Raw genomic sequence first — 23,620 nt, forward strand, 5'->3', positions numbered from 1 at the left:
TAACAAGCACAGTGACATTTGAAAGTGTTGACTTTTTATTGAAACTCTTCAGAAGTTCTTAACACGAATGAGAAACGGATTAACTCTGGCATGTGGCGTTGCATAAAATGTAGCGACATGAACGTTTCAACTTCAAATCATGATCCACAGTGAGTCTATGCCATTTACAGTGTGCCGGCCGGGCCTGCCGGCCACTTCATAATTCACAGGAGAAAGAGATCTGGCACGTTCACAATCATAAATACAGTGAGGCATAACTCCATCTCCTCGAGGCTGTTTTTTTCCCAAACATTTCTCAGGCTGAGAGTCTCTCATGTTGGTGGGCTATCTTTAGATCCAAACATTACATCATCTCCCTTTTCTCTTATCTGGTGCCTTTCAGGGCTATTTAAACTGCACATACACAAACACTGTCAAAACTTGGAAGACCCATAATAGGAATGTACAGGGCTGTGTGTGTGTGTGTGTGTGTGTGTGTGTGTGTGTGTGTGTGTGTGTGTGTGTGTGTGTGTGTGTGTGTGTATTCATGTATTGAGACTGTGGTCCAGCGGCTCCGCTGACAGCCCTACGGCCGCAGTACGTCAACCTCCTTGTTTCCCCTGCAGGAGTGACAGGACGGCAGTGGCTCCCGCCGGCTCCACGGCGGTGGCTCCCGCCGGCTCCACGGCGGTGGCTCCCGCCGGCTCCACTCCTGCCAGGGAAGACGCTGACCCCCTGACATCAGCCACTGAACCGCAGAGTGCTGTGGGAACAGACTCGCAAAGGGTCATGGGAAAGGAGGTGAAAGAAGAGCAGAATCGCCTCAAAGGCTGTGTGGTAAGTGGGTCCCGGACGGTACTTTTTGTTCTATTACTGGATTAACCATTCTGTGGTCTTCTCTCTCTCTGCTGGGAGAACCAACCCCATCTGTGCTGCTGGCAACAGAGTTCAGCCCTCTCCAGTTCCATCCAGAACTGCGACGCAGGACGACAGCTTCGCACTCCACTGTTCCGTGTGCCTTTAGAGAGGATGACGCACTTTGTCCCACGGACTGGAAAATGCCTGAGGTGCAATTCATCCAGGTTGTCTAAATAATAGCATTTCGTAGCCATCGGGATGAGGCCTGAGAGGGTCCAGTACACCCTGCGACTGCTTTAGCTCAAATGTATTATCGGGCTCCTCTATCTCCTAACATGAGGTTCAGACGGCCTGCGTTATAAATATTACGCCGTGCAACTCACAGGAAGCGCTGTTGAGGTGTTATTTACCCTGGCACCGGGGCTCCATAAGTTTCCATGAAGAATGTTCAGGCTGTGATTGTACAACATGGATGAATGAGGAGCCAGAGAAAATAGGTGCTTCCCCTCAGGCCCCAGAATCCTAATAGTTTTCATATCCTTTAACATTATGGTTAAAATAACATCTGGGCTTTCAACCGCCGTAACGTAAAGTACACAGCCATTGGATTAGTGCAATATTAATAGATGGTTTGTTGGCCGGTGCGGTGCGAGTGGGTAATCTGCGGAGCTTATGGTATCCTCCGACACAACATTCTTCATGTCAGAGGCCAATGAACACTTGAACATTTGAGTTCTACCCGTGTCCCATAAACCTACAAGGAAGCCAGTGTTTGCTGTCGTCAGGAGAACGAGTGATTTAGTAGCTTGACTTGGAAGTGTGTGCGGTATTTTAAAAAGCTGTAATTGTGTGTATATTTAGTGATATATTTTGCAATTTTTTGACCTTGTTAGAGTCTGGAATTTAATGCACAGTGACTATGTTGTGTCCAGTCCACCGGTATCCCAGAATGTCAATGCCACTTCACCTCTCTTTGCACCCTGTCGCTCATGAAGTGTCTGCTGACTCGCAGTCGTCTCGCCCAGTAATCAAAGAGAAAACTGCCACACAGCTAAATTCTCAGTGTTATGAATCAAATCGTATAATTTACAGGCTAAAATAATACTTAGGATTCTACTGTGTATACATTGCCCACTGTAGCAGCTAAGAGCCTATCAGGTGTTTCTCTTAGACCCTTTACGCTCAGAGAGCTGGTATGGCATTAAGATGCCACTTGCTCCTACAACAATAGCCTGCCTGCTTGGCTCTGCAACTCTGATGCCATCTGATGTTATCGGTGGAAGCCCCGCTCATTCTGTATCAAAGGTTTAATGAAGGCCCATACAAGACCATGGAGCCTAAAGGCCAAGCTCAGTGCCAAACAACCACTAGACAAAAAGTAATATGTCTGAACACTTCAACTCACTTCAAATTGATTACAGTATTATTAAGAGGACCCAGCTGCATAGTTGTGTGAGATGGAAATAGAACTGATATTGCACACTTGTTAGTGTGCTGTAATCAGTCTTTTCAGTGTATGTCCACAGACTCCAGATGCACGCAGTATTAAACAGGAAGAGTGGGCACCTCGAAAGTTGGCTATTTGGTCCAAAATGTTAAAACAGTTGGAAAATATGGTCTTAATTAGCCTAAAGTACATGATTTGAACATGCCTGAACATTCGACAATTACGGTCTAATAATTCTACAATTGCTACAAATTGTTACAAAACCTGTATATCCAATCATTTGGGCATAAACAAGAAGTTGAAGGATACATTTTAGTTCTGATAATTATGTACCATGCATGTTCAAATCATGTATACTTTACATTACTATATATAAACATCAAGCTGCCCACTCTTCCTTAGTTCCTTAGTGATCGTACACACGCACGTATGCACTCGCGCACACACACGCGCGCACACACGCACACACGTCACGCACCCCCCCCACCCCCCCCTGTCTATCTCTATTTCAGTATGTGCTTGTGTGGCTATAGACACAAATAAACATGTCCGTGTTTGTGATTGTGATGATCGTGTGATAGCCGGGGCCAGTGTTAGCGGCATCGTTGCTCCAGGTAAACATGGCTAACGTCTGTTTCTTTGGCTAATTGCAGCCAGATGCCGCAGCTGCAGACCATATGGGCATGGTGCTTTAGTGATAGTTCTCAACTGACATCACACGATGCAGAAAGGCCCGCAGAGGAGAGGGGAATGAAGCTGAAGAAGGTTAGAAGACAGACAAGAACGGAAAGTAGGCAAGCAGGGAGCAGTACCGTGAAAGACACTCAAGCTTTAGGCCACGTGAATCCTAAGTATCCCGATACTAGGCATGTCATGATAGACGAACATTCTGCAAAAATAGACGAACATTCGGTGAAAATTATTTAGGCTACAAGCTCTCAGCGCATCGCGCCACAGGATTAAAGTGGTTAATAAAGAGTGCAACGTGTGGCCTGGGCCATGGCTCAATGGTCCAGGCACCTTGGCTGGTAAACCAGTCTGGCAGTGTTCGACTCCCGATCCCAACGGCCTTTACTGCATGTCTTCCCCCCATCTCTCTCCCCATTTCCTGTCAGCCTACTGTCTGTCCCTCCATAAAACAATAAAAATTAAATAAAGGCGAAAGCCACAAAAAAAACATAAAAAAAAAAAAAAAAGAGTGCAACGTGCATTAGTAGAATAAGGCCTAGGAAGTCATTAGATGGCTTTTTTTTCACCCAGTAACATAATTCACCCGTTTTCTTTTTTGTGAAACAAATTGCGGTTTGGAGCGCTCCACTGGAGATGTTTACAGTGGCGGGCAAAGCGACAGGCTGGAGTCGGAAGCAAGCATGGGGGAGTGGACGTCATAGTGATGGTTATCAGCCCTCCCTGTCAAATTCATTAGGCCTGCTTGTTATGTTTGCTGTTTGAATACATAAATAGGCCGATAATGTGCCCCTGTGTGACTCAGGCGGACTTCGTAAAATGATTGTCATGTTAGTAAACGATGTTAGACCTCTTCAATTTACTGCATCTCCTGTAGTACTGTGGAAGGCGACACTTTCCCTCAGGCCTCTGACTCACTTCTTCTGTAAGCCGAGTCAGAAAACGCCATGGTTAAATTAAAACTACTCCATAAAACACCATTATTAATGGCTGCTTTGTGCTGGTTGGCTCTTGTATGAATGTAGGGATTTCTACATTTTCGATGTGAAAACCACTGACAGAAATCTTTCGCCATTATTATTTGTCACAGAGTGCTTTCTGCTGCCAGGTCTTGTTTTTACTGGCAGGTGGGAAAGACGTTGTGATACAGGATGTTCAGCGTTATGCCAGATTTATACGTACCAAAATAACTGATCTACAAGCTCAAAAGTGAGTGTAGATCTTCCATTTCTGGTGCAACATGCCCCACATGCAACGAAGTAGACCAATTGCTTTAGTTATACATTTAAGTTGGAACAATAAGAATGAGCTTTTAACTGGTACTCGTACGTGCAGTAGAGAGCAATGATTCAGGAGGCCCAGTAAGTCTGCACTCTCGCATTGCATTGCATGATAATGGCATTCGGTTTTTGTTACAATTGTTCCCAATGTCATGCATACGACACTAGTGGATTAATTCTAGGGTTGGGACTCACTAGGGATTTGGGACCTCACAATTCAATTATAACGATTTGATCACAATTCTTCAATGTTGCATGTCCGCAATCCATTGCCATTTGTATTCAATTTTAAACAATAGCTATATTATACAAATAACAATAAATTAATACATATATAATAATACACATATAATTATGTATTTCAGAATTATTATTATTATTAAGTATCATTAATCATAAAATCATATATTTGTGGTGTTAAAGAATCGATATCGTGACACACAAACAAGTGAATCACGATTCTACGCTGAATTGATGTTTTTCCCCCCAACCCATTAATGAATGCTGTGGTTCTTGATTGTTGTGCGATGTCAGGTGACCCTGCAGTGGACCGCACTGGCTGGTGTGCACACACACACACACACACACACACACAGTCACTTTCTGGATGTCTGTCACTGTAGGAGTCCAAACCACACGTTGCTTCCACTCTGTAACGGCTATAGTGCACAAGCCTTCTTGTACCCAAGCGGTCGTAAACGGAGCTTAGTGGCTGCTGACATCTCTCATATATTTCTACTGTAGGCTACATACAACTGACCTTACCAGTGTCCCCTCTGCATGCTGTAGCCTTGGAAGGAGTCAGGGTGGTTGGCGATGGAAATAGAAATCACTGAAATAATAATAATAACACTGCTATTTAAGGAGGGTGGGGGATACGGGAGTGAAGAGTTTAAGGGGTGCATTTACAACTGTAATGGTCCTTCTTAGTCATCAGAGTGCTATAGCACATGTCAGTAATCTGGCAGGGATTTACATCTGCTTTCATAATGCAAGAGTGTAGCTGCTTTTTTTTCCATCCTCTGTCTATTTTGTGTAATAATGTCATCATTGTCAAACAAGAGAAAAAGCAGTTCGCTTATTTTCTGTGCTGTAATCTGGTCTGGTCTGGCAGTTTTCCCTGAGAAGAACCAATTTTCATATAGCATGATTACCGTATAGTTTGCGATCTGTCACGTTCATGTCAGCAAGGCGTCACGGCGCCGTTTGCACGTTTCATGTGACTAAAACTGACAGGAAAAACGTCTCTCTAAAACTATTCTGTTGAATTATATATATATATTTTTAAATAACCTTTTTGCTCTTTTTTTGTCTAGAACAACCGTGTCTGTGTGAGCGGCGGCCAAACACTGAGCAGCCACGGCGAGGAGAAGCAATCAGCAAACCACACCCCTTCACCCTCGGGAGACGGCCCCGCCCACGTGCAGGATGATGTCATGGTGGGACATCAGTCAGACTGTGAAAGGTGACATTTCAGCCTGGCCTTCCTGCTCTCTCTCTCTCTCTCTCTCTCTCTCTCATTATGTAAGTCATAATTGGAGTCACATGTCTGCATTTACTTTGCAGCAGGAAACCCAGAGTGGAGCCCAAACTTGCCGCCGCCTCACAAGGCCACCCACAGCTTCACGCACAGCTCCAGAAGTTCACCGTCTCTGCGGACAAGGTGACTGACTTGTCCCTCGCGAAGACACTGCATTTTCCACTACACTGAAAAACCTAAAGCTTTTCACACACGACTGGACAACATGTTCCCCAAACCATAGAGCGCTTTACAATAAAACAGTCAAACCTAAATGAGATGACTTTCCATTAAATGTTCTTGTGACCTCAACATAAAAAACAAAGCTCAAACTCATAAACCTATAGTATAAACCCTTGCCACATGTACTACGCATCAAGCATTACACCATTATTATGCAACAAGGCACGTGTGTGTGTGTGTGTGTGTGTGTGTGTGTGTGTGTGTGTGTGTGTGTGTGTGTGTGTGTGTGTGTAAGCAAGCACTTGTGTCCTCGTGCTGCCTAATTTCCAGGAATTGTCCTGTTTTTTTGCACGTGCTGAGTATGTTGGGTGGGGAGGCATTGGACGTAGAAGCCAGGATGAGGTAGAATGTCTGGATCCTGTTCACCGCCAAACCATTTCCTTTGGTGTTTAAATGTCACCTGTCTTAATAGTCCTCACATCCGTCCTTTCTCTCCCTCCTTCCTCACCTCCACAGACCCTGTCCTGGCTAAAAGACAACGTTGCCATGGCCACACAGGTGTGCTCGATGGCCAGGTCCGAGGGACTGGACACAGCCAGGAGGTGTCAAGATGCTCTGGAACAAGAAATCCTCTCCAACAGAGCCAGGATAGAAGTAGTGAAAAGGGTAAAACCTCTCTGTTTCTCTGGAAATAAGTACTGAAGTAGCAATGTCTAAATCCTATACCTTTATTTAAAAATCACACCCGTGCGAAGTGAGCGGTGCAACTCCGTGTGGGGGTCCCCGGAAGTTCCAAACCCACAGGAACGCACCCAGGGTGCCGGCCCGGTTCCGGCGAGCCGGCCCGTGTCCAAAACGGTTGAGAAATGACAGAGTTACCGTGTGGGGGTCCCAAGGGGGTCCCTCTACTGTACTGTACTGTCACTGTATTGTACTGTCACACACGAAATCATCATAATTATATACAGTTAATGTGTGTGTGTGTTAGGCTACGCAACAGTGACACGGCTATTTTTGTGCTCGGACAGACCCAGCCAGCCAGCCAGCCAGCCAGCCAGCCATGGGGACACACAAAGCTGTCTATAGGAGTGGTTGCACCACTCAAAAATCACACCTGTGTGAAGTGAGGGGGGATCTTATCATCGTACATCAGGGTTCCCCAATTAATTTTCCTCGAGGGCCATATTTTGACTAGGGTACCAGGCTGGGGGCCGAGTCCGCACGCGTGAGGTCGAGGTCTTGCCCCGAGTCCGCACGCGTGAGGTCGAGGTCTTGCCCAAAAAAAATAAAAAATAAATGTTTTAGTTTTTTTTGGAAATTCTTCCGCGGGCCACAAGGGGGCGCTCCGCGGGCCGCAAATGGCCCGCGGGCCGCCTATTGGGGAACCCTGTCGTACATCATCATGACGTAACATGTCGATTTACTCACATATGACATAAATTCTCCATTCATTGTCAATGGGAATTTAATGTTTGTGTTAGACGGAAATCTACACTAATAGCTGAATATAGGAGGCCCTCAAAAACAATTGTGTATTTTTGAGAATTGTACATTGTACACATCCTTGGTTAACTATATATACCGTGAACATGATCCTGGAGTATTGTTTTTGTCACAGTGCATGTGAAATCTGTCCTCTGCATGTAAGCCGTACACGGCTGGAGCCGTAAAAATCTTAAAAGTCTTTTCAAATGGGGGTTAATTAACATGGGATAATTAGTGTCAATTTGGGGGTCCTTGACTCCTTGACATGAAAAAGTTTGGGAACCACTGGTTTAGATGATGTATTCCATCAGTTCTCAGTCATGGTATGTTCTCATCACTTCTGCACCCTTCTCCCTCAGGAGGGCCGTGGGTTGATCCGCGCACAGCACCCCGGCAGCGCCAAGATCCAGGAGTTCCTTGGCCAACTGGAGGTCCTGTGGGAAGAGTTGCGGCGCAGGCACCAAAGGAATGCTGTTTTTCTGCAGGCTTCACAAGAGCTGGGTTTTAGGGTAAGTTCCTCGAGCTCATAATATTCATGAAGTTTCCCAGAATAGGAGTTTCTCATAAGTCATAATGAGGTAAGTTGCTTATTTCTTAAGCTGGAGTGTAATTCATGGGTGTGACGGATAATCTTAGACTGGTATTCCTCATTTGAAAGCGTTATAGTGGCTCTGGGCCTGAGCTATACACTCCCAGTTTAGGAGCTCAATTACTTTGCTTTTTACCACCTTAATTGGCAAAGCCTGTAAGGTATAGGCATCTTTAAAAATGCAATATGGTTGATCCAAAGCATATAAATTGCTCAGCCATATCATTTAATTATGGGATGGAAAGAGACTGCAAATCCCCCCAAATTTAAGTCTGGGAATAAGTACAAGTGTTTTATTGGAACAGAAGTTATTCAGGTCAGGGTCTACCTCCAGAGTCTTCAGTGTGTTTAACTTGCCAAATTGTGCTTCATTGGACATTTCGTACATAACTTCATGACCAGCTTTTCTCTTTTGTCTTTTACTCGGTGAGTGATTTAGAGTCTAAAATGTGATGTGATGTTAAGGCCTATTCATTTCATACTCCAGTTTTCGGTGATGATGTGACCACCGGAAACTACAACAATAGCGTCACGCCGCGGGTTTCACTAACCACCGAACGGTGGTCACCTCTTCACCCAAAACTGGACTATGAATAAGCCTTTAGTGTCTGTTGTATTCAGTGTTGATTTTGTCGACTAAAACTAAGACGAAAAATGTTCGTCAACTACCTTTTTCCACTGAGGAAAACTAAATGGAAACTAAATGAAAACTAAGCTATGATGATTAAAACTAAGACTAAATATACTGACAATTTAGTCAACAAATAAAAACTAGACTAAAATGTTAAGAAGGGACTATAGTGGACAAAAGATCTAGTATAAGTCATTTTACACTTGGTTGCATGCTGAAAATAGCCGATCTACAAGCTCACAACGCGTCGAGACGTGTTGTGAGCTTGTAGATCGGCTATTTTCAGCAAGTGTAAAACAGTCATTACGACGGCATCAAGGCCCGCCAAAATACATTTTAGTCGACTAAATCAACTGTAGATTTAGTCGACTAAAATCTTATGATATTTAGTCGACTAAAACTAGACTAACACTAAAACATTCCAGGTGACTAAAATGTGACTACAACTAAGTGAAAAAGAGACTATGACTAAAACTAAAATCAAAATTTGCTGCCATAAAAACAACACTGGTTGTATTATAATATGTCTCTCTCCCTATACAGGCTGTAAAAGTGCTGCAAGCTCTCGGCAGCCTGGAGGCCTGGCTGGAGTCTGTGGAGCTGTCCATGCGAGAGTCTTCCTTAGCGGGGGACCCCGACACCATGAGCAGGGCCGAGAGGGAGAGCCGTCTGCTGGAGCGAGAGGTGTCGGCGCGCAGCCTGGAGCTCAGCGCGCTCAGGCAGGAGGTGGACAGGCTCCGGGGCCAGAGTCACCCCCACGCACAGGGCCTGCCAGCCCGCATGGATGAGGTCGAGAGAAAGTGAGTGCTGCTGCTCACCAGTGGTGGAAGAAGAAGTAGTATTGAAATTTAAAAATGTAAAAGGAGCAATAATACGACAGCGTTAATTAATATACTTTGTTGCAAGTAAAAGTCCTGCATTGAAAATCTTACCTACGTACTTGCTTTAGTTGCTTACAGTACATACTTACCTACTTAGTATCAAAATATACTTTTTTATGCTTCACAATTTGAAAATAGCGTACTATTCTACTATTTTCGAAGAATTTATACAAATTTTGGTTAATAATTTGATCAATTATTAATATCTAAATCTAGATAATCTAAATCTGCAAAATAATTAGTAACCAAAGCTGTCAAAAAATGTTACAGTGAATAAATGCACGTACATATTTTCCACCATTGCAAAGCGGTTTTCGGGGGAAGTCGCAGTCACAGAAGATTCATGTTATGGATGTGAGCGTTGGAGACCCTACACTGTGGTCTGGGTGTTCGCTGTGGTCAGGAAATAAAGTACGAATTTTGTCAGTGTTTCCAAGTGACTACAGAGTTACTGTATGTCTGCCATTACTGTGTACAGAATCAAACATGGAAGAGAGTTATTCATAAAATCCAAAGTTATATTTATTCAAAGAAAAACAATTTCACTTCATAAAGTGCACGAACCACGAAATAATATCGTCTTCAGTCATACTAGCACTCGATTTGTAAACGTATTTATTTTCTTACTTGGGACAGAATAATTCCCCCATGTGCTCATTCATAGCGAGGCAAACGTTGACTCATTTGAGACGTATCGTGACATTACACTTCACCCACGGGTTGTCAGTGTATGTCAGAATCACTCATGCCATGTTTTCCAAGTCGATGCCCGGCCTCTTGGCGAGGCTCGGTTGCCTCTGGAGGAGGGTGAGTTGGCGCGTGGCAATGCTGGTTGGTTTATTGGACGCACCTAAATGTCTATAAACACAAGACCAGACTCTGTAAAGGACACCTAGCTAACCAAAGAAAATAAATAAAAGGAAAGAGCTCCGGTTAAGTGTTTCCAGGGCGAGGGTGTGTTGGGATGGGGTTAGTGACGGATGTGTGCGGATGCAGGTACGAGAAGCTCCCTCTCACTCTCACTCAACAGCTGCGAGACACTTGGGATGACCTCACTATTGAACCCTGCACACGAGTGGCCCTGCTCAAGGCTCATTTGTTGTGTTAAAAAAAAAAAAAAAAAAAGAACCTTGTCACGTCGCTCCATTTGCAACCTCTAATATAATATAAACCCTGGGTGGCCAGGGTTCTTTCATGCCCCGCAGTGTATATTTACAAGACATTATGAGGTATGAATTGCTTTAGAGGAGCGACACTCTTGCGTGACAAACTGTGCCCTTAAGTTGCTGTGATGTGGTTCCGTTGAAGGAAGCGCGGGCCTGTGTTCCTGGTTACAGACAAACATTTGAGGTTGCGCTGCAGGGTTGGTTATTAACGGCCCACCGTTTTCCCACGCAGGTACCACAGTGTCCAGAGTGCTCTGACCCAGCAGAGCTCCGAGCTGCAGGACACGCGCATGCTCACAGAGTTCCTGGAGCGCGTGGAGCTGGAGGAGAGCCAAGAGTTCAGCAGCGGGTGTCAGTTCAGCCTGGGACAGGTGAGATGTTTCAGTAAATGGTGCATTTATATAGCACCTTTATCCAAGGCGCTTTACAGAGATTGTGCATTACATTCACCCATTCACACACACATTCATACACCGATGGCAGCGGAAACCATGCAAGGCTCCAACTAGCACATCGGGAGCAATTAGGGGTTCAGTGTCTTGCTCAAGGACACTTCGACAGTAACTCTGGGTTAAAAAAAAACCCGGGTTCGAACTGGCAACCTTACGGTTACCATGCAGCCTGCAGGCACTCTAGCCCTGAGCCACCGCCGCCTGGGACAGGGACAGGTGAGATGTTTCAGTTCAGCCTGGGACAGGTGAGATGTTTCAGTTCAGTCCATGGGACAGGTGAGATGTTTCAGTTCAGCCTGGGACAGGTGAGATGTTTCAGTTCAGTCCATGGGACAGGTGAGATGTTTCAGTTCAGTCCATGGGACAGGTGAGATGTTTCAGTTCAGCCTGGGACAGGTGAGATGTTTCAGTTCAGCCTGGGACAGGTGAGATGTTTCAGTTCAGCCCGGGACAGGTGAGATGTTTCAGTACAGTCCATGGGACAGGTGAGATGTTTCAGTACAGTCCATGGGACAGGTGAGATGTTTCAGTACAGCCTGGGACAGGTGAGATGTTTCAGTACAGCCTGGGACAGGTGAGATGTTTCAGTACAGCCTGGGACAGGTGAGATGTTTCAGTACAGCCTGGGACAGGTGAGATGTTTCAGTTCAGCCTGGGACAGGTGAGATGTTTCAGTACAGCCTGGGACAGGTGAGATGTTTCAGTTCAGCCTGGGACAGGTGAGATGTTTCAGTTCAGCCTGGGACAGGTGAGATGTTTCAGTTCAGTCCATGGGACAGGTGAGATGTTTCAGTTCAGCCTGGGACAGGTGAGATGTTTCAGTTCAGCCTGGGACAGGTGAGATGTTTCAGTTCAGCCTGGGACAGGTGAGATGTTTCAGTTCAGCCTGGGACAGGTGAGATGTTTCAGTACAGCCTGGGACAGGTGAGATGTTTCAGTTCAGCCTGGGACAGGTGAGATGTTTCAGTTCAGTCCATGGGACAGGTGAGATGTTTCAGTTCAGTCCATGGGACAGGTGAGATGTTTCAGTTCAGCCTGGGACAGGTGAGATGTTTCAGTTCAGCCTGGGACAGGTGAGATGTTTCAGTACAGCCTGGGACAGGTGAGATGTTTCAGTACAGCCTGGGACAGGTGAGATGTTTCAGTACAGTCCATGGGACAGGTGAGATGTTTCAGTTCAGCCCATGGGACAGGTGAGATGTTTCAGTACAGCCTGGGACAGGTGAGATGTTTCAGTACACCCTGGGACAGGTGAGATGTTTCAGTACAGCCTGGGACAGGTGAGATGTTTCAGTACAGCCCATGGGACAGGTGAGATGTTTCAGTACAGCCTGGGACAGGTGAGATGTTTCAGTTCAGCCCATGGGACAGGTGAGATGTTTCAGTTCAGCCCATGGGACAGGTGAGATGTTTCAGTTCAGTCCATGGGACAGGTGAGATGTTTCAGTACAGCCTGGGACAGGTGAGATGTTTCAGTACAGCTTGGGACAGGTGAGATGTTTCAGTAAAGCCTGGGACAGGTGAGATGTTTCAGTTCAGCCCATGGGACAGGTGAGATGTTTCAGTACAGCCTGGGACAGGTGAGATGTTTCAGTACAGCCTGGGACAGGTGAGATGTTTCAGTACAGCCCATGGGACAGGTGAGATGTTTCAGTACAGCCTGGGACAGGTGAGATGTTTCAGTAAAGCCTGGGACAGGTGAGATGTTTCAGTTCAGCCCATGGGACAGGTGAGATGTTTCAGTTCAGCCTGGGACAGGTGAGATGTTTCAGTTCAGCCCATGGGACAGGTGAGATGTTTCAGTTCAGTCCATGGTACAGGTGAGATGTTTCAGCAGTGGCGTGCACAGATAGACACTAGGGGGTGCTAGAGCACCCCCTGCCCTTTTGGCAATGTGCCCTTTTGAAAGCTATGAGCTTGTAGATCTGCTATTTTTCAATAGCTAAAGCATAACATAATGCTAACACCAAAAGGGGTTCCCGCCCAAAATGGATTAAGGCAACCGGCCGGTTCCACGCGCTGCACAAGGTGCCCTTTTTTAACTTGAGCACCTGCCCCTCTAAATGTCTGTGCACGCCACTGTGTTTCAGTACAGCCTGGGACAGGTGAGATGTTTCAGTTCAGTCCATGGGACAGGTGAGATGTTTCAGTTCAGCCTGTGTTGTTTTTGGCAGCAAGTTTTGATTTTAGTTTGAGTCGTAGTCTCTTGAATAGTTTATTTAGTTTGAGTCACATTTTAGTCACCTGGAATGTTTTAGTGTTAGTCTAGTTTTAGTCGACTAAATGTCATGCGATTTTGTCGATTTAGTTAGTTGATTTAGTCGACTAAAATGTATTTAGGCGGGCCTTGATGGCGTCATAATGGCTGATTTTACACAATGCTGAAAAATAGCTCACAACGCGTCGCGCTTGTAGAGCGCTATTTTCAGTGTATAATGACTTAAACTGGATCTCTTGTCCACTAGTCCCTTCCTAACATTTTAGTCTAGTTTTTATTTGTTGACGAAATTGTCAGTATATTTAGTCTTAGTTTTAGTCATCATAGCTTAGTTTTCATTTAGTTTCCCTCAGTGAAAAAAGGTAGTCGACGACCATTTTTCGTCATAGTTTTAGTCGATCAAAACAACACAGTACAGCCTGGGACAGGCGAGATCTTCTTGCTTTGGGATGTTTGAAATGGAGTAATCGTGAGCTTGTAGATCAGCTGTTTTGGCTCCATGACACAGGCAGGCACACAATGAAGTATAAATCAACTTCACTTTGCAGCCAATATCGGCATGTCCTTGAGCAAGGCACAAAATATACGCCGGGTATTCAAGTTTTTGACGGGGAGTAAAAGAAGACTTGTTTCTTGGTCAAAATTGCTTTCTTAACTGGCTCCAGCCCCTGAATCAGTATCCACGATCAGGGTTCTGGTGACACTGTCGAAGGCAGGGTTCTCGGTTGAAAATCTAACCGGCTCAATGGGGATGGGGATGATCTGGTATGAATGAACCAATCGCCAAAGAGTCCCACTTTGCCTCATCTCAGAGAACGGCTGCACTGATGGGGCTTTCAGACTGAATAATTGAGTGGAACTAAATGAAACTTCGGGCTGAGTGTCAGGCTATTTCTTAACGAACGTTAAGGGGAAACAAAAATATAGTTGGAATCTTTGTGGGGTCAAATTATAATAAATAATGGCCCAATCACTGGTCCTTTATAACCAATTTAGGCCTGGGGCCGATTCTAAAAAGCCTTCTAAAGTTTTCTGAAAAACCTCAAATATTTATCTAGCAGCATCAAATCTTATTTTTGAATACTGTAATACTGTACAGAACCCCAAAATGGGTTCGCGGCCTGAAGGGGTAAAACACCAAAAGGGGTTCCCGCCCAGAATAAACAAGCCCATAACCGCTCTGTGTGTGTGTGTGTGTGTGTGTGTGTGTGTGTGTGTGTGTGTGTGTGTGTGTGTGTGTGTGTGTGTATTACAGCCTCTCCACAGTGACATTACCTCAACCCCCACCCTGCTGGGACTCCCCAGTAGCGGTGGGGGTGAGCCCCTGATGGAGAGCATGGGAGACCCTGTGGAGGAGCTGCGGGAGGCCGTGGAGATGCTCAACGACACGGTGAGAGCGAGAGGCCGCTCACAGAGCCACGACATGGCCATTCACCAACTGCTGAGCAAGGTACACTACACTACACACATTTCTGATACCATTTAGACTTGGCTGTAGAGTGTACAAATGGAACCAAATGGACCCATCAGGGTCTATTTGAGTTAAATTAACATTAATTTTACAATAGAAATTGGGGTCCCAGAGATAGAAATGCCATTAAATGGGGTTCTGTTGCCCAGGCGGTGGCGTAACCGTCTGGGCACCCGACTGGTAATCCAGTCGCAGTGTGCCGCGGGTTCGACTCCCGAGCCCGACACGGCCTTTACTGCATGTCTTCCCCCATCTCTCTCCCGTTTCCTGTCAGCCTACTGTCTGTCCCTTCAAAAAAAAACAATAAAAGGCGTAAGCCGCAAAAAAATATCTTAAAAAAAAAAATGGGGTTCTGTAGCCTAAATACATGTAAAACTGGGGGTCCTTGAAATTAAACTGGTTGAAAATCACTGTTAGAGCCGTAAAAATCTTCTCGGGGTCCCTCCCTGGCATATCTTTTCAGATGGGGGTCCTTGACATGAAAAAGTTTGGGAACCACTGATGTAACTGACCACAAAGACCCATAGTTAGATAGATGGTCAGTATAAGGTTTCGTTACAATGATCTTACATGAAGTTCAGTACGTCCAAGATTCCAATACATTAAGTTTCTCCTTTTTGTCATGAACAGCTGGCTGGCTGGCTGCACAAACCAACATCTGCTTTTCTTTTGTCTGTGGCTGCTGGCTTTAATAGACCCCAAATGAGCCACCACTCCCTGTTGCTATTGGTCATTTGGTGTTTTTATTTGTATTTTCATTTGATTTATTTTGGGCTAAAAGAGACATATGCATGTCAAAATATCCATGAAGATGCTTGTCCATATAGAGGATAACCAGTGACAGAGTATTAAAATCGACCCGTCTGAAGTGAGTGGTGCTGTACTTGTGCTGTACTGTACTGTACTGTACTGTACTGTACTGTACTGTACTGTACTGTACTGTACTGTACTGTACTGTACAAGCCCAAAAACAGTTATTTCCTATAGCAGCATCTTCAATGGGAAAACAGACAATGAGTTAATTGTGATGCTACACTACAGTGGTTTTCAAAGTGGGGTCCGGGGCAGTGTTGTTTTTGGCATCAAATTTCTATTTTAGTTTTAGTCGTAGTCTCTTGAATAGTTTTCACTTAGTTTTAGTCACATTTTAGTCACCTGGAATGTGTTAGTGTTAGTTTAGTTTTAGTCGACTAAATGTCATGAGATTTTAGTCGACTAAATCTACAGTTGATTTAGTCGACTAAAATGTGTTTTGGCAGTCCTTGATGCCGTCATAATGGCTGATTTTACATTTGCTGAAAATAGCCGATCTACAAGCTCACAACGCGTCGCACTGCGACGCGTTGTGAGCTTGTAGATCGGCTATTTTCAGCATGCAACCAAGTGTAAAATGACTTATACTGGATCTCTTGTCCACTAGTCCCTTCCTAACATTTTAGTCTAGTTTTTATTTGTTGACTAAATTGTCAGTATATTTAGTCTTAGTTTCAGTCATCACACCTTAGTTTTCATTTAGTTTCCATTTAGTTTTTGTCAGTGGAAAAAGGTAGTCGACGAATAATTTTCGTCTTAGTTTTAGTCGACGAAAACAACACTGGTCCGGGGACACCCAGGAGTCCTTTAGGCCGGGCCGGGGACACCCAGGGGTCCTTTAGGCCCCTGGGTGTTCATTGACATGAAGAGTTTTGAGAACCACTGGTGTAATGATGATAATTCATGACCAGGGATGTGCACACACAGACATCAAAGGGGGCTTCAGCCCCTGCCATTTTACCCGTCTGTAAAACAACTGTCCTCTCCAGACCACGAATGCAGCATTTACTACATGGTGAAAGAAATGCCAAATGCCCTCCTCTCCTTTCCATGCCATGCCCGGAAGGCAGCATTCAGGAGAATTACTTTTTTTCCCCTTAGTCTCCTGAACTTGAACACAGTATTTTGCGTTGAACAAATTTGTTTAGAAATCCATGTCATTACACCGTATCTCCACTAGTTTAAAGAGTGCTGGGTTCAGTGGCGTATCCAGGAATTACATTTTGGGCAGGCAAGATGTGTTAATTGTCGTCTCCCCGCGCACAATCGTAGCACTAAAGGTTTTCAAAGAGATATACCTGCCAGACGAGTAGGATACAAAGGCTGAAAGGCATGCATTTACATTCCAATGGGTGATTGAGGGTCGCGCTCTACCGCAACGGCCAATCATCTGTCCACTAATAGTTCTCAGGTCTTGTTTTTGTCCTCTCTTTTTTCTCATTGTATGGATTTTGGCCAGGCCAGAAATGGATTTGGACAGGCGTACGTCTGCCCTCGCCTTATTGTAGATACGCCTCTGGCTGGGTTGCGCTCCGAAAATAGCTGATCTACAAGCTATCAACGCGTCGCAGTGCGACGCGTTGTGAGCTTGTAGATCTGCTGTTTTCGCTAATTTTTTTGTCCAAAAGTGCCCTAGCTCGTACGGGATTTCAACACTGCACGTCCCCTGTCTCATGACTCTGCTCCTGTGGCCCAATGCAGCACACCAGCCTGGCGGCGCGCGTGGAGGAGAGCGTGTGCCGCAGCAAGGCGCTGAGCGCCGACATCCTGGAGAGGGAGACGGACATGGCCGTCAAGTGTGAACCGGACCGCTACGGCCTGCGAGACCTGCAGGAGCGGCAGGACCGCCTGGAGGTGAGGGGAGGGAGGGAGGGAGGGAGGGCTGAGGAAAACTCCACATGCAGCCACATCGTGTGATCACAACAATGCCGTATATAAACATTTAAGCGATACACACAGTGGTGTTAATACGATGCCGTATTTTCCGCCGTGTTGTGGGCCGAAGCCCCCTGGTGTTAGGGGAAGCCCCCCCCCCCCCCCCTCCCCTGTGGTCTCTCCTCTAACACATTGTTCCACAGTCTGTTTCCTGTTGTGCCAGATTTTCTCACATCCACAGCGAGAAGGGCCTGGCCAGACCCCGGCTTTGTGCGCTGTTTAATTTATGATATAAACTGTGCACCGTGCGCACGCACGGGCACGCACGCACGCACACACGCACACACAGCGTGCAAATGTTTATTATTCACCAAGGATATTTGTTTATGTGTGTGTGAGTCACTGCTCACTGTGAGTGTTAACTGTGTGCGTGCTCGTGCGTGCGTGCGTGCGTTACAACGGTCCTATTCGGTGGGGTGTGTGTGTGTTGTATATGTCTCTAGGTTTAGGGGCTTAGGAGTTGTGAGTCATCTTTGGGCAGCGTTGTGTTTATCGCACGCACGCACGCACGCACAGCTGTCTGGCCGCGATATCATTGAAGAACAGAAATGACCTAATCTCCCCGTTCTGAAATAAGTGTGTCGTCAGAGGACAGGCATCCGCTACTCTGTGTTCCTGAGGCTAACCATAGCTGAGAAACATTATAAAGCATCGCTCCCATTGAGGCCTTTGCTTAACGCTATTAATTACTGCCTCGTCAAATGGAAGAGAGAGAGAAACAGCCAAGATTGCTTGCTGGCTATAGATTGTCGGGCCATATGCAGACCATATGGGTATCTTCATTGAACATTATGCATAAAGCGGCGGGGATGAACTCATGGTTTAGGGATCCTATATCTTACTGATCCCTGGGATGATGAGATGATAGGTTCATATTTTGCAGAGGTGGAAAAAGTATACTTTAGGACAAGTAAAAGTATCAATACTGCAATATAGAAATACTCCATTACAAGTAAAAGTCCGGAATACAACATTTACTTGAGTAAAAGTACAAATGTATTGGTATCAAAATGTACTTAAAGTACCAAAAGTAGAGAGTACTTACTGTGCAGAATGTCCCATTTCACAAGTTTTCAAATGTCTGTTTAATGAAAAGCAGATCTACAAGCTCGCAATGCGTCGCATTGTGAGCTTGTAGATCGGCTACTTTCTAAAATAATAATAAAAATCGACAAAGTAACTAGTAACTAAAGTTAAAGTAAAAGTACAATATTTGCCTCTGACATGTAGTGGAGTAGAAGTAAAAATACTGACGTTTTAATACTAGTATAATACTCGGCAGTGGCTCAGGGGTAGAGTGGCTGGATGGTAACCGCAAAGTTGCCAGCTCGAACCTGGGCTCCCCCAGAGTTAGTGTCGAAGTGTCCTTGAGCAAGACTCTGAACCCCTAATTGCTCCTGATGTGCTGGTTGGTGCCTTGCATGGTTTCCGCTGCCATCGGTGTATGAATGTGTGTGTGAATGGGTGAATGTAATGCACAATCTATGTAAAGCCCTTGGATAAAGGCGCTATATAAATGCACCATTTAACCATTTACTTTACACCAGTGTTATCGTGATGGTTCTCCGCAGATGGACTACGAGGTCATGGGGGAGGAGGTGAAGGAGACGGAGCGCCAGGCCTCCCGGTTGGAGGAGCTGTGCCCAGAGAGGGTGAGTGCTCTGGGGGCTAAGATCCGGGCCACGCTGCCAGCCTGGACGGAGGGGCATGGCAGGAGCATGGCGGAGAACAGAGGGAGGCTGCGGGAGTTCCTTCAGCTTCAGGACTTCTTCAGGAGATACCTCGCCATGATGTAAGTATAGAAAGCAGGGCACACGGGGAGGATGACCCATATAGAGTTATAAAGGATAGAGTTGCACATGAGGCTTTAGTTTCGACAGACAGAGCGTCGCAGTCACGCCCCCTCGAGAGACCCGGAAAAGAATTCCCCGTTCATTTTCCTCATAGACTTTTCAAAAAGTATTTATTTAAAGACGTTTACGCCGCGGACAAAGCCGACTGGAGTTGTGACAAATCATGACAATAAACACAATGTTTTGGGCCGATCAAATAATTAGAAAGAAAAAAGGCAGGATACAACACTTATTGTTTTGTTTTTCTTCTTAGAAATGATTTGATCGGCCTACGTTGGCCAGCCATTTTGGGGGCTTGGCATGACCCCCCCCCAGCCCCCTCTAGGTTTCATAAGCCCACTACCACGTCCATAGAACTGCCCAATATGTTTTCCCAATTAAACACTGGGTCGGGACTCTATTTGTGGGTCACAGACCGTGCAAATGTTTTATGGGTCGCGACTCGAGTAAAAATCCCATTAGATTTTTCCAATATTTAAAAAATATCAAAAGATTTTTTTTTTTAAACATTTAAATAAACATTTAAATAAACATTTAAATAAAACATTTTTAAAATAATTGTATACATTTTAAAACAAACAAACAAAAAAATCCATGAATAAAACAAAAATAATAATCAAGAAGTATAGTCAAAATAGCCGTGCGTTTTGTAGATCTGCTATTTTCACCAGTTCGGGTCCTGGGCAAAATCTATAATCTCTCTTTTGGGTCTCGACCTGAACAAGTTTGGGAACCAGTGATGTATTAAGAACAGGATGTTCTTGCTGTCGAGCCCATCATGGGGTCCCCCGGTGAAATACAGTATGTCATTTTAGGAGGTCAGTGTTAGTTTCCTGGGTCAGGCCCGTGTGACAAGAGCAATGAGTGTCTGTGCACTGCAGTCAGTGGATCTGGTTAGTCTCATGTTTAGTGTATACGTATGGCTCTTCTCATCATAACTCTCTTCTCCCGGTGCTAAACCACCCCTCCCTCCCCCTCCCCCTCCCCCAGCTCGTGGACAGAAGACACCCGCGCGTGCATATTCTCCGACACTGCTTTGCATCTCGGGAAAGACGGACAGGAGTCTCTCGCTGCGAAGCTGGACCTGCAGATCGAGCAGAGGTTTGTGGAGTTTGAGGAGCTGGCGGCCACGGGGAGAGACCTGCTAGACACAGAGCACCACCTGGCTGAGATGGTGAGAAGGTTCTACTACACACTTACTGTATGGTTCACAAGTTGATCTGGATTCAATTATTTTACAAGCACTTTTGTGCTATTATTATGTTTGAAAAATATCAATCAATCAATCAAAAACAAGCACATCAACTTTTAAGAACACAATGTCTGCCTCGGGCGCAGTATATTAATAGCACCTGCTGCTCCTAATAAATAGGAGGGGTAATGTTAGAGAACACATTTCATGTATATGCAAGTATACAGTGACAAATACCAAAAACAATATTGCCGGTGTATCTCCATAGTTTTGTCATAAATGAATGCCCTATTTTATTATTTGTCGTATGGCAGTATCGCCCCCATGAAAAGCAGAGACAATATTTTTGTTCAGGTTTTGGGGATTTGTTTTACCTATAGTAATATGACCAAAATAGCAATACCAGATGTTACATTTTGATCTATTAGACGTAGAATACAGGTTCTAAAATGGACATACAAGGCTTCCAACCCAACAGTAACGATAAGATGACATAATTTATAAAGGATTACCGCCCGCCCGCCACCCTCTCTTTCCTTCCCTCTTCTACCACATGATTCACTGGACTACAGTAAATCAACACAGCAGTAGAACAGGCCCCATCATCAGTCAAACCCTGACATGCTCTCTCTCTTCTCCTGCACCGGGACATGCACACATAGACATCAAAGGGGGCTTCAGCCCTATACCCTTTTACCCGCCTGTAAAACAACTGCCCTTTCCAGACCACGAACGAATGCAGCATTTCCTATGGTGAAAGAAAGGCAAATGCCACTCCTTTCCATGCCATAGCATATAATACTGGAAGGCAGCATTCAGGAGAATTGCTTTTTTCCCCGAAGTCTCCTGAACTTGAACACAGTATTTTGCGTTGAACAATTTAGTTTAGAAATCCATGTCGTTACACCACATCTCCACTAGCTAAAGAGTGCTGGCTTGCGCCCCGAAAATAGATGATCTACAAGCTCACAACGCGTCGCAGCGCGACACGTTGTGAGCTTGTAGATCAGCTATGTTCGACCAAAAGTGCCCTCTTTACGGGATTTCAGCCCCTGGCACTCTCTGCACGTCCCTGCCTGACATTGCTCTCTCTCCACACATTCTCCTGCAGGTCCGAGAACGAATGGAGGAGCTGAGGAGCATGCTGGCATGGATCTCGGTGCACTGGAGGGCTCAGAAACAACAGTGGCTTCTCAAGGTGAAGAGAGGCGGGGAGCCCTGCAGCTCACACGACGACAACATCTACTCAGAGGCCACGGTCGGCACGCCACAACACACACAGGTATACATCTACTCAGAGGCCACGGTCTGCAGTGCATGCCACAACACACACAGGTATATATCTACTCAGAGGCCACGGTCGGCACGCCACAACACACGCAGGTATATATCTACTCAGAGGCCACGGTCTGCAGTGCATGCCACAACACACACAGGTATACATCTACTCAGAGGCCACGGTCGGCAAGCCACAACACACACAGGTATACATCTACTCAGAGGCCACGGTCGGCAAGCCACAACACACACAGGTATACATCTACTCAGAGGCCACGGTCGGCAAGCCACAACACACACAGGTATACATCTACTCAGAGGCCACGGTCGGCAAGCCACAACACACACAGGTATACATCTACTCAGAGGCCACGGTCGGCAAGCCACAACACACACAGGTATACATCTACTCAGAGGCCACGGTCGGCAAGCCACAACACACACAGGTATACATCTACTCAGAGGCCACGGTCGGCACGCCACAACACACACAGGTATACATCTACTCAGAGGCCACGGTCGGCACGCCACAACACACACAGGTATACATCTACTCAGAGGCCACGGTCGGCAAGCCACAACACACACAGGTATACATCTACTCAGAGGCCACGGTCGGCACGCCACAACACACACAGGTATACATCTACTCAGAGGCCACGGTCTGCAGTGCATGCCACAACACACACAGGTATATATCTACTCAGAGGCCACGGTCGGCACGCCACAACACACGCAGGTATATATCTACTCAGAGGCCACGGTCTGCAGTGCACGCCACAACACACACAGGTATATATCTACTCAGAGGCCACGGTCGGCACGCCACAACACACACAGGTATACATCTACTCAGAGGCCACGGTCGGCATGCCACAACACACACAGGTATATATCTACTCAGAGGCCACGGTCGGCACGCCACAACACACACAGGTATACATCTACTCAGAGGCCACGGTCGGCACGCCACAACACACACAGGTATATATCTACTCTGAGGCCACGGTCGGCACGCCACAACACACACAGGTATACATCTACTCAGAGGCCACGGTCGGCATGCCACAACACACACAGGTATACATCTACTCAGAGGCCACGGTCGGCATGCCACAACACACACAGGTATACATCTACTCAGAGGCCACGGTCGGCATGCCACAACACACACAGGTATACATCTACTCAGAGGCCACGGTCGGCACGCCACAACACACACAGGTATACATCTACTCAGAGGCCACGGTCGGCACGCCACAACACACACAGGTATACATCTACTCAGAGGCCACGGTCGGCATGCCACAACACACACAGGTATACATCTACTCAGAGGCCACGGTCGGCACGCCACAACACACACAGGTATACATCTACTCAGAGGCCACGGTCGGCACGCCACAACACACACAGGTATACATCTACTCAGAGGCCACGGTCGGCATGCCACAACACACACAGGTATACATCTACTCAGAGGCCACGGTCGGCACGCCACAACACACACAGCAGGTATATATCTACTAAGAGGCCACGGTCGGCACGCCACAACACACGCAGGTATACATCTACTCAGAGGCCACGGTCGGCACGCCACAACACACACAGGTATACATCTACTCAGAGGCCACGGTCGGCACGCCACAACACACTCAGGTATACATCTACTCAGAGGCCACGGTCGGCACGCCACAACACAC

At 46.1% G+C, this 23,620-nt stretch overlaps 1 protein-coding gene across 5 annotated transcripts in view; it reads left to right on the forward strand.

The window, feature by feature from the left end:
- mymx (myomixer) overlaps positions 1 to 23,620 on the forward strand; it is a gene marked incomplete at its 5' end in the record, with an annotated part of 55,831 nt that overhangs the window by 19,380 nt on the left and 12,831 nt on the right. For all 5 annotated transcript variants that reach the window (XM_079511626.1, XM_079511628.1, XM_079511630.1 and 2 more), the window contains 12 exons: positions 606 to 816; positions 5,568 to 5,716; positions 5,818 to 5,914; positions 6,470 to 6,619; positions 7,798 to 7,947; positions 9,202 to 9,458; positions 10,938 to 11,076; positions 14,631 to 14,825; positions 17,361 to 17,513; positions 19,166 to 19,386; positions 20,438 to 20,621; positions 21,751 to 21,921. In XM_079511626.1, the coding sequence (XP_079367752.1) occupies positions 606 to 816; positions 5,568 to 5,716; positions 5,818 to 5,914; positions 6,470 to 6,619; positions 7,798 to 7,947; positions 9,202 to 9,458; positions 10,938 to 11,076; positions 14,631 to 14,825; positions 17,361 to 17,513; positions 19,166 to 19,386; positions 20,438 to 20,621; positions 21,751 to 21,921 (2,077 nt within the window). The remainder of the gene's footprint in view (positions 1 to 605; positions 817 to 5,567; positions 5,717 to 5,817; positions 5,915 to 6,469; positions 6,620 to 7,797; positions 7,948 to 9,201; positions 9,459 to 10,937; positions 11,077 to 14,630; positions 14,826 to 17,360; positions 17,514 to 19,165; positions 19,387 to 20,437; positions 20,622 to 21,750; positions 21,922 to 23,620) is intronic.

This window comes from Electrona antarctica, assembly GCF_951216825.1.
Source record: "Electrona antarctica genome assembly, chromosome: 10".
In the NCBI taxonomy this organism is placed as follows: domain Eukaryota; kingdom Metazoa; phylum Chordata; class Actinopteri; order Myctophiformes; family Myctophidae; genus Electrona; species Electrona antarctica.